Raw genomic sequence first — 13975 nt, 5'->3', positions numbered from 1 at the left:
TGGCGGAGATGCTGCTCCAGACGCTCGCCTCGCAGGTGAGGGCCGCGCACACATTCGATGATCACGGCGGCGGCGGCGGTGCGGCGGTGACTGCTGCTGCTCTGCCGCCGCCGCCGCTCCTCCCATCGGTCCAGGTATGCACGCTGCTCAAGATGAATCTCCAGATGCTCGCGGCGCAGGGGCTGGCATTGCATCCCTCGGCTGCATTGCGGCTGCTGGAGACAGGATCGCCGTTCTCGAATCTTCGCCTCCACCCCTGTCAGGCGATCACAAGCTCCGTGGCGGCGACCTATGTGTATTTCCTCCAGCACGGGTGCGAGAAGGTCGCTGTGGAGTCGGCGCTGTGCCTGAAAAGGGAGATAGAAACTTTGAGCAGGAGCTTGGCGGGGAAGAAGGGGGCGATGGGGCTTGTGGAAGCCGAGGTGGTTTCCCTTCTCAAGTTTGATCTCTTGCTCCTGCTGATGAGCGTGAGAGCAAATGCCGCGGAGTCACAGGTCCAGAAGGTGAAAAGCATCATCAACTTCGTTCTCGAGAAGTCTGATCCTTTTGAAGCTCCCGTTCGCTGGCACTCGGAGCTCCAGTTAGCGGTGGTCCAGGCCTTGCGGAGAGTTTTCTCCTGGATAGTTCCTTGGGAGGTTGATGCCGAGGGAGCCATGGAGTTCTTCGGGAAATGCAGTGTGGCTATGGCTCGTGGCTTGGAGAAAGGGGTGGCGAGCTTAACCGTGAGGATAGAGGTGCTGGAATGGGTCGGCGAGTTTCCAAAGTGGTTTAGGAAGCTGGAAGGTATGACTCTTCTCAGCAGCAGCTTGTTCGTGGCTTTAGTGGCTGCTGCTTCCGACGAGGAGCACACAGTGAGGCTGCAAGCTTCTAAGACTTTCGGTGCTCTTCTTCGCCACAAGTGCTTGAGCTCTTCTCAGCTTTACTCCGTGGCGAGTGCGGCGTTCGAGCAGCTTGGGGATCCCGACCCGGGCATCCAAGCTGCGTTTCGCGAAGTCCTCGCGACGTGCGCCTTGGGTGCGCTGTGGGTGCACGGATGGAACTCGGATTTAGATGCGAAGGAAGAGGGGAACTTCGTTACTAAGAGGCCGCTTGAACGTGAAAAACACTGGAGATCGGTTCTATCAGCGAACCGTTTCGCGCTACAATTGAGCCCGCCACAGGTGGTTTGCATCCTGAATTATATATCTCAGCGTCCACAGAGCTTGCCAGCGGGGTGGCAGCAGCGTCTGGTTTTCAACTGCTTGAAGACCAAAAGTGCCGACGACAAGAAGCAGGGTGATGGACTGGATAGAAAGGAAGATTTTAGTGTTGTGGAGGACGCTGCCCGTTTTGATCTGGTGGAGAGCTGGTGCTGTAGTAGCAACATGGCTGCTGCTTGGTTCATTATCCAGGAGCTAGCTCGTCACTGCATCACTGTGAGGTTTCGTACTCACCTTGGAGGACCAACGCAGACATTCGCAGCTCTCGAGCGAATGCTGCTGGATCTTCCCCAGCTTGTACAGTCGGAATCGTCAGCAGCCAACACGTCAGAGCTGCTACCAATGAGACTCCTTTTGGAGCTGGTTGATAGCTTACAGAGGAACATCTATAACGCCTACGAAGGCTCACTAGTTTTGGAGGCCCCGTCCTTCTCCAGCGGCCTCTTCTTCCGTGCCAACAAGAAGGTTTGCGAGGAATGGTTTGCCAGAATCCGGGAAGCCTTGGTGAACGCTAGCAGCGTGATACAGTGTCACTTTGGGACGGCCCAGCACGCTCTCTTTCGGCTGCATGACTTGAGGCCGATGGCACTAGCTGCGCTGCGGGACTTGCCGCGTAGTCAAGCTGCTGACGGCGGCCTGAGCTTGAAGGTGAAGCTCCAACAGGACGTTTTCCGTGTGCTTCGTCATGGATCTCTAGCACTATGCAAGCTGCACGAGAGCGACTCCATACTTGGACTTCAAGCGTGGGCAGTGACGGCGTTCGCTGGGTTGATCCTTGAGGACGTTCACAAAGTTAGCTCTCCGCTGGGGCCGGTCGGGTGGATGAACGGATTGGCTTTTGAGGCGAGAGGAGAGTTTGAGAGAGCTGCAGCACATTACTCGCAGCTCTTCCAGTCCGAAGAAACTTTATCTGTTCTAGGCGCGGACGGAGTGCAGTTTATCATCGGCAGGATTGTGGAAAGCTACGTCTCGCTCTCGGACTGGGAAGCTCTAGAAGGCTGGCTCCAGGAGCTGCAGGTTTTGCGTGCAAAGCATGCAGGAAAGTCGTACACGGGAGCCCTGACGACTGCCGGTATCGACATGAACTCGATACACGCACTGTCCCGTTTCGACGCTTCTGACATGGAAGGGACTTGGGGATATTTGGACTTGACACCTCAGAGCAACAACGAGATTACTATCGATCCTCGTCAGGCACTCCAGAGAAGCGAGCAGATGCTGTTACAGGCCATGCTGAGGAAGGATAGTGAAGTAGAAGATGCCGCTCGGGAGGTGAAGCTTGCTAGAGCTATGCTGGACGGACCGTTGCTGGTATCTTCGCTCGACGACCTCAGTGACGCTGCTCCGTATTTGACACAGCTTCACTGCATTGAAGTCGTGGAGTCTTGGAAGGGGCCGTCTGAACGCCAGGAAGGGATACAGGATATCTCGCTGAAGTATTTCAACCATCCTGCGGACGAAGTGTACCAAGACTGCCACTTATGGTTGAAGGTGTTACGTGTTTACAAGACGGTCTTTCCTCACGCGGGCGTCACTTCGACGTTGCGACGGCAGTTAATCCGATTGGCGAGAAAGCATGGCAACTTCCGACTTGCTCGGAGGATGCTGAAAGAAATGGATGGCGAGAACTGGGATTCAAAGGTAGCGGCTTACGAGAACTCCTTGCTTCACTTTTCCGAGGGCCAGCATGCAAAAGCCATGACGGAGCTGTGGCCGCTGGTTAAGAACTTCATTGCCGAAAGCGAACGGGCACTTCCATTCGAAGGTGATGTTATGGCTGCAACGTCGTGCTTAAAACTTGGTTCCTGGCTACAAAAGAGGCGAACGGAGAATGATTTTGCCGGGTTGCTGTCGGAGATGGACCTGACCAGTGGATCTGGTGGCATGATTTTGGAGGAAGTCGCTGGCGCAGCAGTGAAAGCGGCAACGCTCCATTGTCCGTCTTTTGGAAAGGCCTGGTTTTCTTATGCTTCCTGGTGCTACTCACTCGCAAGGTGCGGTTTTTTCGGCAATGAGACGCTGTCAAAGGCTAGCATCTTTCCGCAAGTACTGGAGAAAGAGCTGATTTCAAGTTCACCTTCCTTAACAGACGAGGAAATGATGAAAATTCAGGCGATGATAAAATCTCTTGGTAGTGAACTAGAGGACGCCATCTTGGAAATGCTGGTGAAGCGGGTAGTATTTTTGCTGGAAGCGGCAGCAAGGGAAGCAGGCTTTGAAAAATGGGATGGAGAGTCTCTCAGTTTGCAGCTGCGCCAGGAACTACAGGTTCTCAAGCCGAGCAGCGTCCCGGGCCTTATAAATGAGCTCCTACAAGTTTGGTGGGGTGTTCGAAAGAGAAGAATATCCCTGTTTGGGTACGCTGCTCACGGGTTTCTGAAGTACATGAGCTTGTCGAATCGAACCACCGTGAGATCCAACCCGCTGAAACAAGACTCGACGCTGAGCGCTTCGTTGTTTGTGCTAAATATCCTTCAGACTTGTGGAGTGGAGCTTGAAGATATACTTCAGCAGGGACTGTCCTCTATACCGCCATCTCCATGGAAGGTAGGACTTTTTTCTCTTCGTTTTTTGGTTCTTCTTATATTTTTTTTCCTTTTCTTTCTTGTTTGCTGCATTGTAGGAAATCACGCCTCAACTTTTTGCATGCGTAAGCAGTCATCCAGAGGCTAAAGTGAGGAAGCAGCTCGAGGGACTGCTAATGAGCCTTGCGAACGTGTATCCGTGGGCTATAGTTTATCCGACACTTGTACATTTTAATGCCTCAGAGGGCCAATCGTCCGAGGAGTTGGAACGCATCTTGAACTCTCTGGTAAGATTTTTACAGTTGTTGCCATTTCTAACTTGTTTAATTTCTTTTACAGTCAAAGTTGCATCCGAAAGTAGTGAATGACGTGCGGTTGATGATAGCTGAGCTCGGATCAATAACGTTTCTTTGGGAGGAGCAATGGCTGACTACGCTTCAGGATCTTCATGCAGGTAAAATATTTGCTACACGATTAAATGATTTCCCTTTAAAATGGCTTGTGTATTTTTTTTAGATGTGACTCGTCGAATCATCACTTTGAAAGAAGAGGCTGCAAGAATAGCTGAAAATCAGACTCTTAGCCCCGACGAGAAGACAAAGATAAACGCAGCAAAGTATGCAGCAATCATGGCTCCAGTATCGTATGCATTGGAGCGACGACTCACTCTTACATCGAGACCAGCAGAAACGCCACATGAAGTCTGGTTCCAAGAACACTTTGGTGGCCAACTCAGAGCTGCAATCACAACGTTTAAGACGCCTCCGGGTGGAAACATTACTCTAAATGACGTCTGGAAGCCATTTGACGCCATCGCAGCATCCTTATCAAATCATCACAAAAGGTCGGCCGTGGTTTTGCAAGACGTATCTCCACGCCTCGCTGCCTTGACGCACTCAGATGCGCCAATGCCAGGCCTTGAGTTCCCAGATGCGGACTTAGTAACGGTGGCAAACTTCAACGACCAGATTACTATCCTGGCAACGAAAACAAAGCCAAAGAAGGTCTCTGTGACGGGATCAGATGGTCAAGTTTACAACTATCTGCTCAAAGGAAGGGAGGACCTTAGGCTGGATGCGAGGATCATGCAGCTACTTCGCGCTTCAAACAAGATGCTACGGGCGTCTAGTGCTACGAGACGTGAAGGCTTGGCTGTGAAGTGCTACTCCGTGACGCCGATAAGTGGTCGTGCCGGCTTAATTCAGTGGGTTGACAATGTGACGAGCCTGTACTCGGTTTACAAGGCTTGGCAGCTTCGGCAACAGGCAGCACAGCTCTCATCGAATGCTGTCTCAGGTGCTCCTCCACCTCTGCCACGCCCCAGCGACATGTTCTACGGGAAGATCATTCCAGCTTTGAAAGAGAAGGGACTGCGAAAAGTCATATCCCGGAGAGACTGGCCACAGGATGTCAAAAGGAAAGTCTTGCTGGATCTTATGAAAGAGACACCGAGGCAGCTACTATACCGAGAGCTTTGGTGCGCAAGCGATGGATTAAAAGGATTGAACAAAAAAATTAAGAGGTCTGTGATGCTCGAATCATTTGATAATGGACTAACTTGTGACTTTTTTGTTAGATTCTCCGGCAGCGTTGCGGTTATGAGTGTGATTGGACACGTTCTTGGCTTAGGCGATCGTCACCTAGACAACATCCTAATTGATTTTAGCTCCGGAGACGTGGTGCATATCGACTACAATATCTGTTTTGAAAAGGGTCGGAGGCTGAAAGTTCCCGAGATCGTTCCATTTCGACTGACACAGACTATCCAGAATGCGCTTGGGCCTACTGGTGTGGAAGGCTTCTTTCGAGCTAGCTGCGAAGCTGTTCTGAGCGTTCTACAGAAGAACAAAGAAGTGATACTTATGCTGCTGGAGGCATTTGTATGGGATCCTTTGGTGGAATGGATGAGGGGAGATGGTCACGATGAGGCCACGATTGGAGGTGAAGAACGTAAAGGCATGGAACTTGCTGTGAGCCTCAGCTTATTTGCTTCGCACGTTCAGGAGAATCGTGTTGCACTTCAGGTAAGAGTTCACATTTTCTTTCATGAAAGGATTTTACTGAAACAAGATGCATTGTAGGAACACCATGATCAGCTACTGCGGACACTCCCCACAATCCCCTCTACTCTTCAGGTAAGTTTTATTTATATATTTTACTAATTTGAATCGCTTCCCCAATCTTATGTGCAGAGCTGGGCGGCTGGATACGAAAACTTTGAAAGATGCTCGACTCTTGCCTACCATATAAACCAGAAAAAATATGCTGCTGAGAACGCGGAGGTCGCTGCTAGGAACCTTTTAGCTGAAGCCTCTGGTTCTCTAGAGAAGACACACGTGACATACGAGATACAGGCTCGCGAGTTCGCCCAGTCCAAAGCACGTACTGCAGAGGCAGCTAGAGAAACCACACAGTGGATTGAGCAGCGCAGCAGAGTTCTCGATTCTCTCCGAACGGACACAGCTCCAGAACTCCAGGCACTGGGACAACGGACTCATTCGACAGAGGCTGTTTCCTTGCTACAAGCAATAGTTGCGTCCGGAGTAGCTTTGACAGTCCTACCCGAGCCGACACAAGTCCACTTCAGAGAGGTTGACAGGGACATTTCGCAGTTCACATCAGCGCGGCACGAAGCTTTGCTGCATGCCCGAGCAACTCTGCAAGCCTATGCTGTAGCGTTGCAGAGGCTTCTGCCAGGGAACTATTATACAACGAGCTACGTACATAGCTGGGCGAAGATACTCCAGTTGCTAAGCATGCAAGTCACTCCGGAGGTGCTGGGCGTGACCAAACGGCAAGCAATAGACATTACTGCGGGAGGACGTGGAGATCACGACGATGTTATCTGCCAGAAACACGAGAAACTGAGGTCACACGTTGAGCTTCTCGGCGAAGAAGTCCAGAAGCTAGAGCAGGGACGTCTACAACTTGAAGAATCAGTGGATCCGGATGCGGAGAAAAGAGCCAAGGACAAACTCATGGGGATTTTTCTTCGTAGCCTCCAGCAGGGAAAGAAAGATGAGGATGACGCGGGTTTATACGATTTCGAGGAAAGGCGGCTCAAAGTTATTTTGGTTCTTCAGTCTGCTGCATCAACTATTTACAGTGAGATTGGGAATCATGCGGCTAATCTTCAAGGTGTTGGAATGGAGGAGTCCATACGAAGGTGGTGCTTTCCAGAGCTCGAGGGACTAGTTGAGAGGGCTGTCCTCGTCTCGGACGTATTGAACGAGCTTCAACAGTTCAGTGGGAAGGCTACTGGATATCGTGCGAATCCGTGGGACTCAAACTCGAGTTTTACTGCAGAGTTGAAGGGATTTACAGACTGTCTTGCTGGTATTGATCACCTCGTGAAGCAGATGATAGGCGTGGTGCTTCCAGAGGCTGTCAAGGCTGCTCTTTCACAGGATCCAGCCGTCATGGACGCGTTCGCATCTTTATCCCAGATACGAGGAGCTATTGACACAACTCTTGAGAAGGTGGCGGAGATAGAGATGCAGAAGTCGGCTTTGTTAGAACTCGAGAGAACTTATCCTGACAGGCTGGAAGAGCTTGTGAAGCGGAAAACATTCCTGGAAGAGGCAGCTGCTGGTGGCAAGGATGATCTTTCCTGGGAAGAGGCTGAGGAGCTTGCAAGTCAGGAAGACCTCTGCCGAGAGCAACTGGAGACGTTGCAAAAGGCTTGGTCTCAACGCAGTGCACAGGCTTCAGCTGTGTTAAGAATGGAAGGACTCGTGCGATCAGCCTTAGCGTCCGCAGACCAACGTTTCGAGGCACTAGTAGCACTGGACAGGGATGATCTTCACTTGATGAGGGGAAAGGTTCTCTTGGCAGCTTTTGCGAAGCTGTTCTCTGGGCTTGAGTCGCTGGATGCCGCTCTGAGAAGAGTTCCAGTTGCGAAGACAATGCAGGTTGAGTCTCCTGGGCTTGAATACATTTGGAGAGCGTCAAACGTCCTCCAAAAGAAGACTTTCTTCGTGTGGAAGGTCTACGTGATGGACATTCTACTGGACTCATGCGTTCGTGACGCTTCCAACGATTTGAGCTTGAGTTTGGATCAAGTTATAAGCCAGCACAAAAGGCGACTAGAGGCTCAACTTCAGGGCGTGCTGGACTTATATCTGAGAGAACGCGTCTCGCCAGCCTTTCTGGACATTATTTTGAAGGAGGCTACCATCTCGAGTTTTGCTGACAATTCCGACAGTTCTAGAGAGGGGGAGGCTGCAAAGAAAGCTGTGAAGCTACTTCGAGAATACTGTGATGTCCACGAAACAGTCCGAGCGGCAAAGTCTGCAGCATTTGCTCTGAAGATACAGGCGGACGAAGCAAAACAGAGCCTCCAAAATGCTCAGATCGAGATTGCTCAGATGGAGTGGCTTCATGAGACCGTTTTGCTACCTCGCGTCCAGTTCGTTGCCATGCCATCTGGGCCTTATCCTGAGAAGTCGACGAGCATTCGGTGGTGGAGTAGAAAGCAGATATTGGACAACATACGAAACTCGATAGCTGCTATCTCGAGAGCTACTGAGGGCTTGCAGAAAGCGGAGCGGGCAAGTGTGTCCGCTGAAGAGCAGCTAGAAAGGACGATGGCATGGGCTTCTAATCGTGCAGGTACTTCTCAGGAATTCCGTGAACGTCTTCAAAGAAGGCAGCAACTTCTCTGGACTGGTCAAGAGCACGCCACGAGTACCGTGAGACTTTGTGTTACAGTTTTGGAGTTTGAAGCTTCTCGCGAAGGCTACCTGGAGTCAAGCTCGAGTAGCTCATCTAGCGACGGGAAATCCTGGCAGCAGTCTTACCAGAGCTTGATCTTGCGGCTGGAGGCTGCCTACATTGCGTTTACTAGTAAGTTCATCAGTATTATCCTGAATTCTTATTACTTGGAGCGGTTGTTTATACAGGTTGTGACATGGAATGGAAAGCCGCTCAAAAAGCGTTGGAAGCCGCGAGTGCCAATCTATCTGGTGTACTAAGAGAGCGCCAACTTGTATCTAGCGAATCCGAGTCGAGTGGAGGTTAGTATCTGCTTCATAGTTTGTCTCTCTCAGATCACTGTGCAGCTGAACTACAATCGATATTCTTACAACTAAGACAACTCACTCTTGAAGCTGCCGGGGCTGTGAATGCATTTTGCAAGGTTGTGCGAAGTCATTCAGCTCTTACCTCCGAAGGTGCCGTCATGCTTGATGAGGCAAGTATTTTTAAAAGTTGGTTCATTGGTGCTAGTTAATTCACCATTCTCAAAACCAGGTGCTGGCATTGACGGAAGGAGCGGATGGAGTGAGTGATGTGCATTCCCTCGCGAAAGAAGCTATCACAGAAAGGCAGAGCCTAATAAGTGATCTTAAGAAGGTGTGGTCGGATCGGGTGATATTTGCCAGGTTTTGTGCTGATTTATTTGTGTCAGGTGCATGCTGCTGTGGCACCTTTGGAGTTGTTGCTTTCATCAACAGCAAACGCCATGAGCGCCGACCTGGATGTCAAGGCGGTCATCAAGTCGGGGCAATCGCCTACGTTGCAATCTTTGGATTTAAAGATCAAGGAGTCTCTCGCAGATTTGCCTCTGCACGTCTCCAGCGTTCTCGATGCCGCACAAAAGCTGCACTCGGCTCTTACTAGCTTGGGGCGTACTGCAAGTGTAGACGCCGGTACTCTTAACAAGGCAAGTCCAAACGTTTCTTAATGCGTGTCTTTCTCTAATGAGCACCTTTTTTCTTGTGTAGGCCTTTGAAGGTATGGACGAAAGTCCACCGGTATCGGTTTCCACTGAGGATGTTTTCCCGTCTCAACAAAGCAACCTTCAACCTGTGGCGAATCCGCTCGTTGAAAAGGATGTGCTGGAGGACGATGACTCGTGGATATCCCCGCCGGGTACACAGTCCGGGGACTCGGACTACAGTGTTCAAGAGTCGACATCAACACAGGACCATGAGGTGCAGCAAAGAAGCCAGGCTGAGAACGTCTCTGTGATTAAAGCATTGGCAGCTGAGGCGATTGAAGGCCAGACACGGGCGAAGGCTGGAGTGTCACAGCATTCTTTGTCCTCTGAGTGTGACAAGTTACACAGTGGAGAAGCTGCAAGGCCCGGAAACGACCAGAAGCAGCACACCTTGAAAGGAAACTCTAGCAACGCTTTGTCTGCAAATGTGGATCATCAGTCGCGAGTAGTGAGAGGTATGTTTTTGTGGTTTGTGCACAAGCTAGAAATTGATTAGCTTCTGTTTGCAGGGACTGCTGTAAACGTTTTGAAACGCGTCCGAACTAAGCTTGAAGGACGTGACATAGATGAGACCGGGTAAGGCTCTCTTGCGTGAGCTAAGATAGTTAAGTTTTGGCTGTTTTCCAAACAGGCAGCTGAGCATTGCCGATCAGGTGGACCATCTCCTTCGACAGGCGATGAGCATTGACAACCTTTGTAATATGTACGAGGGATGGACACCATGGATCTAATCAGGTACCGTTTTATTTGTTCATTGCAAGTCATGTCTAGCTGACAGTCTTGATGATAGACACGGCGATACTCCGAGGAAAGAAAGTTGGAGATGACAGGCAGGAAGAATCCATTCTTTCAGGCGCAACTCCGCCGAGAAGTTCACCAACTGAAAGGAGGTAAAGTTTCACAACTCGGGGCTCGACTTTATACTGTTTTTTGCCAGTTCAGTCAAGCCCTACAAGCACAGATCCAGAAGATGTCGACCGTGAAGGAACTGCGAGAATTGCTTTCTCTGACGCCACATCCCGAAGGTGGCTTCTTCTACGAGAGCTTCCGCGACGACTCAGTGATACTTCGCAAGGAAACCCTCCCCTCGCAATGTGAGTAGTTCTTTCTTTTTCCATCTCTCACAGGACTGTCTTGCAGTCAAGGTGGACAGGCCCGTGAGCACAGCCATCTACTTCTTGCTTCCATCCGGCTCGGTCTCCAAATTGCATCGCATCCCTTCTAGCGAAGTGTGGCATTTTTATGCCGGAGATCCTCTTACAGTAAGTCGCTATTTCCTGAAGAAAAAAAGCGAGTTTTTCCTTGATAGGTTCTTGAGATCCATGACAACGGCGAGGTGAAGCAAACAGTCATTGGCCCCGATCTCGCGGCTGGACAGAAGCTGCAGTACACTGTCCAGCCGATGGTCTGGTTTGGGGCTTTTCCAACCAAGGATTTGATCGACACCACCAAGTGTGTCAAGGCTTCTCCACGAGACTCGGACAAAAATTTCTCGCTGGTTGGGTGTACCGTCGCTCCGGGCTTCGAGTTTCAGGACTTTGTCATGGGAGAAAGCGAGGAGCTCAAGAAGTTATTCCCCCATTTGGCTGACGTGATAGAGTACCTTACTTGATAGTCAAGTCAAGTAGAGCTTTTCTTAAGAATAAATCAAAGATTAACAAAGATATCTTTGGCCTTCTCATTTCTCTAGAACTTATCCTTTTTCTCGCGGGGAACCACGAAGAATCATGTAGTGGCGTCAGTCGACCGGGGTCCAGGAGCTTTGCTTTTGTTTCTCCAGTCTATGACAAGGTCCTCCATGGCACAGGAACTTGAGTAGTCGATAACAACTCCTAACATTAATGCCACCACCACAAACCCTACATTTGCTGTTGCCATGGTGGCACTCAGAGTCTTTTGACTTTCCGCAAAGCGGGCCGTCAATCATATACTGCAACGCACTGATTTCAGTAGATCTGGAGACCTTAGTGCATGAGACTGAAGAAATATTCAACATAGTGAATTTAGGAGAACCATAGTTTACCCTAAGAGACTATGCTATGGAAAAACTAGGTTTGGGTATGAGCAAGATGCGTTGCCTCAACAAAAATCTTTATTAATGTCTTAGCTGTCTTCTTCTTCCTTTTAGTTCCAATCTCTGCCATTGCACTCTTTCTTATCTATGCTTCACACTGTTACTGTAGACCCTAGTTTAGATGCTGATGATTTTGCGAAAGCTCTCAAAAGTAAACAACCAAAGTTTGTCTTACTTTTAGTTTAGATGCTGATGATTGTGCAAAAACTTGCAAGAGTAAAGCTACTTAGACAACCAGAGTTTGCCTTACTTTACAAAGGACAAGCTCAATGAGTCTAAATTTCTTTTTCCTTCAAAGAAGACAGGATAAGAGATTAAGATATGAAAGATGAATAAAGTGAGTCCGTACCTAGATCTGTGATGCTAGACAAAGGACAAAGTCAATGAGACAAAGCTGACTAGAGAGAAGAAACAAAGATGAAGTTTTATATAGATTGCAATTGCCACCAAACTCCTTTTTATTTCGAAGTGTTTTGCAACTATATTTGAAGTTGGTTTATGGATATTCCATAGTTAAAACCTTCTATATCTATTGAACATGATCGGCATCACCATTATCTAAAGAAGGAATGCTTTTACCTTTTCTGTTACTAGAATTACAAAGAAGGATATTAAAAATAATTATATATATATAGTTTCTAATTTGATTTCCATGTTTGCAAAATAGTATCATAAACAACAAGATAACCTTCATTTTCAACACATAATGCCCATTTATTTTTCCAATATAAATTATAAGACCAAATCACACTGTTATTCTTATCATAAATTACAAGATTGCCATATTTTTTGTCATATTACTAGTTTTTTGTACAAATAGCCATTTGTATAATATTAAATTACAATCAATTTGCATATACAAAATATAGAAGTGATTTGAAGATTGCAGAAAAGCCTCATATTTTAAATTTGAAAACCTTGAAAAATTTGGTCCGCTTTTTACACATACCATATAAATATTAAAATCCTTAAAATTTTCAGTTTGACAACTAGTTTTATATTTGCTTTTTGTATTAGAGAATTCATCATCATCTAATGTATAAGAGATTGAATATCTTTCAACTATATTCTCTGCTGCACCATAAGTAACAAAATCATTAAAAAATTAATCTTGAATTTTTTTTTTAAACTGGCTCTGTAAATAGATTCCTTTAACAATATTTGATAAATTAGCAATAAAATCACAAGCTAGTAAATCATATTTGTATTAAAATTGTTCATCTAGAGCACTTATAGTTACAATTAAATTTTTAATTTTCTCAAATTTTATATAAGATAATGAAAATCCAGCATATAAATTTTCCTTGTTACTAGCATCTTCAATAAGTTATAGATTATAGGTAAGATAATATTATGTCTATATGGAACAGAAAGAGCTTGTAGTCTTTCATAATACTTAATAACACAGTGAGTATGTAAAATGAATAGGAACAATGATGCAAAAGAAATCATTATTGTAATATATATTTTCTTCAAATTATTTTAAAATAGTTATATTGAGACATTCCATGCACTCACAAAACTAAATAGAAAAAATATAAAAACATGAGATAAAAACAATATAACTAGATATTATAAATATTATACTTTTATATATTATGATATTTAGGTTTTTATAATATAAAATTAGGTGAACTTTAATTTTTAAAAAAATTTTAATGTCTGCATTAAACTACAATTGAGAATTCAATTTAGCTTGCACACTCAAATCTTCATTAAGAGTGGTATGCACTTGGGATGCTCATCCCCAAATGGCCAGTAAATTAGTTTATTCCCCACACCCCGTGATTGTTATTTTTTCTTACGTTCTTATGATGTAGAGGGGTTTTAATTTGGCCTCTTGAATGGCCAAATGGTTATACTTAATTGTCCAATGGTGGCCAAATTATGAATGGTTATATTCACCACCATTTTAAGGTACAAATTGCTGCACCAATTCCAGCAATTGTACTGGCAGCATTGGGGATAGTAGCTTCTAGGATAGTGAGAGTAGTGTAGAGATTGAATGGGGACATGATAGATGTTTCTTTATTTGAAGTTTCGAATAAGTTAAGATCACAAAAGAGACTTGTGGGCTTTGTTTGACACTATCTTCTTTATGGTACTTGCTTGTGCAATACCCAAACTTGGTAAGCATATCTAGTACCTTTTCATGCTATGGTGGTGTTTGAAGCAAGCACATTGGAGCTTGTTGTTAAAGCGGTTGTTTCCGCTGCAATACATCTATTCTCTGCAATTGCTTTCATGATGCCATGGAGACCACAAGTCTTTAACAGAAGAGAGTCGAGTATTGTGGGCAAACCAAAGGAAAGATCTAATCAAACAAAACATATAGAGTATAAAGGCCTTTCACCCAAAAAATCTACTTAGGAACCATATTGGAACTGGTTTGGAAATCTTAGTAACTCTCCTTCTTCCTTTGGTTTCAAAGAGCCTTCGTCATCCTCATACAACTGTT

At 46.8% G+C, this 13975-nt stretch overlaps 2 protein-coding genes across 4 annotated transcripts; both read left to right on the top strand.

Moving 5' to 3' along the window:
• Window positions 1-11124, top strand: LOC9630896 (serine/threonine-protein kinase SMG1). 3 transcript variants are annotated; one of them, XM_024672503.1, is made up of 18 exons: window positions 1-3746; window positions 3823-4011; window positions 4064-4178; window positions 4241-5246; window positions 5301-5748; window positions 5806-5859; window positions 5917-8569; window positions 8626-8739; window positions 8785-8915; window positions 8975-9076; window positions 9132-9386; window positions 9448-9898; window positions 9953-10019; window positions 10075-10178; window positions 10234-10333; window positions 10386-10537; window positions 10584-10705; window positions 10753-11124. In XM_024672503.1, exons 1-14 carry the CDS (start codon window positions 9-11, stop codon window positions 10172-10174), a joined length of 9423 nt encoding a protein of 3140 aa, XP_024528271.1. In that variant the 5' UTR covers window positions 1-8; the 3' UTR covers window positions 10175-10178; window positions 10234-10333; window positions 10386-10537; window positions 10584-10705; window positions 10753-11124. The 3 variants fall into 3 exon arrangements, with proteins under 3 accessions (XP_024528271.1, XP_024528272.1, XP_024528273.1); XM_024672504.1 differs by lacking the exon at window positions 10753-11124 and having other exon boundaries at window positions 10222-10333; window positions 10584-10689; XM_024672505.1 differs by lacking the exons at window positions 10584-10705; window positions 10753-11124 and having other exon boundaries at window positions 10222-10333; window positions 10381-10402.
• On the top strand, window positions 10267-11055 carry LOC9630895. The gene is made up of 2 exons (XM_024672741.1): window positions 10267-10503; window positions 10753-11055. The coding sequence occupies exons 1-2, from the start codon at window positions 10267-10269 to the stop codon at window positions 11053-11055; spliced, it is 540 nt and encodes a 179-aa protein (XP_024528509.1).
• Window positions 11125-13975: the final 2851 nt, after the last annotated feature.

The sequence above is a fragment of the Selaginella moellendorffii genome, unplaced genomic scaffold (assembly GCF_000143415.4).
Source record: "Selaginella moellendorffii unplaced genomic scaffold, v1.0 SELMOscaffold_9, whole genome shotgun sequence".
Taxonomy (NCBI): Eukaryota; Viridiplantae; Streptophyta; class Lycopodiopsida; order Selaginellales; family Selaginellaceae; genus Selaginella; species Selaginella moellendorffii.
This window is presented reverse-complemented; position numbering and strand designations above follow the sequence as displayed.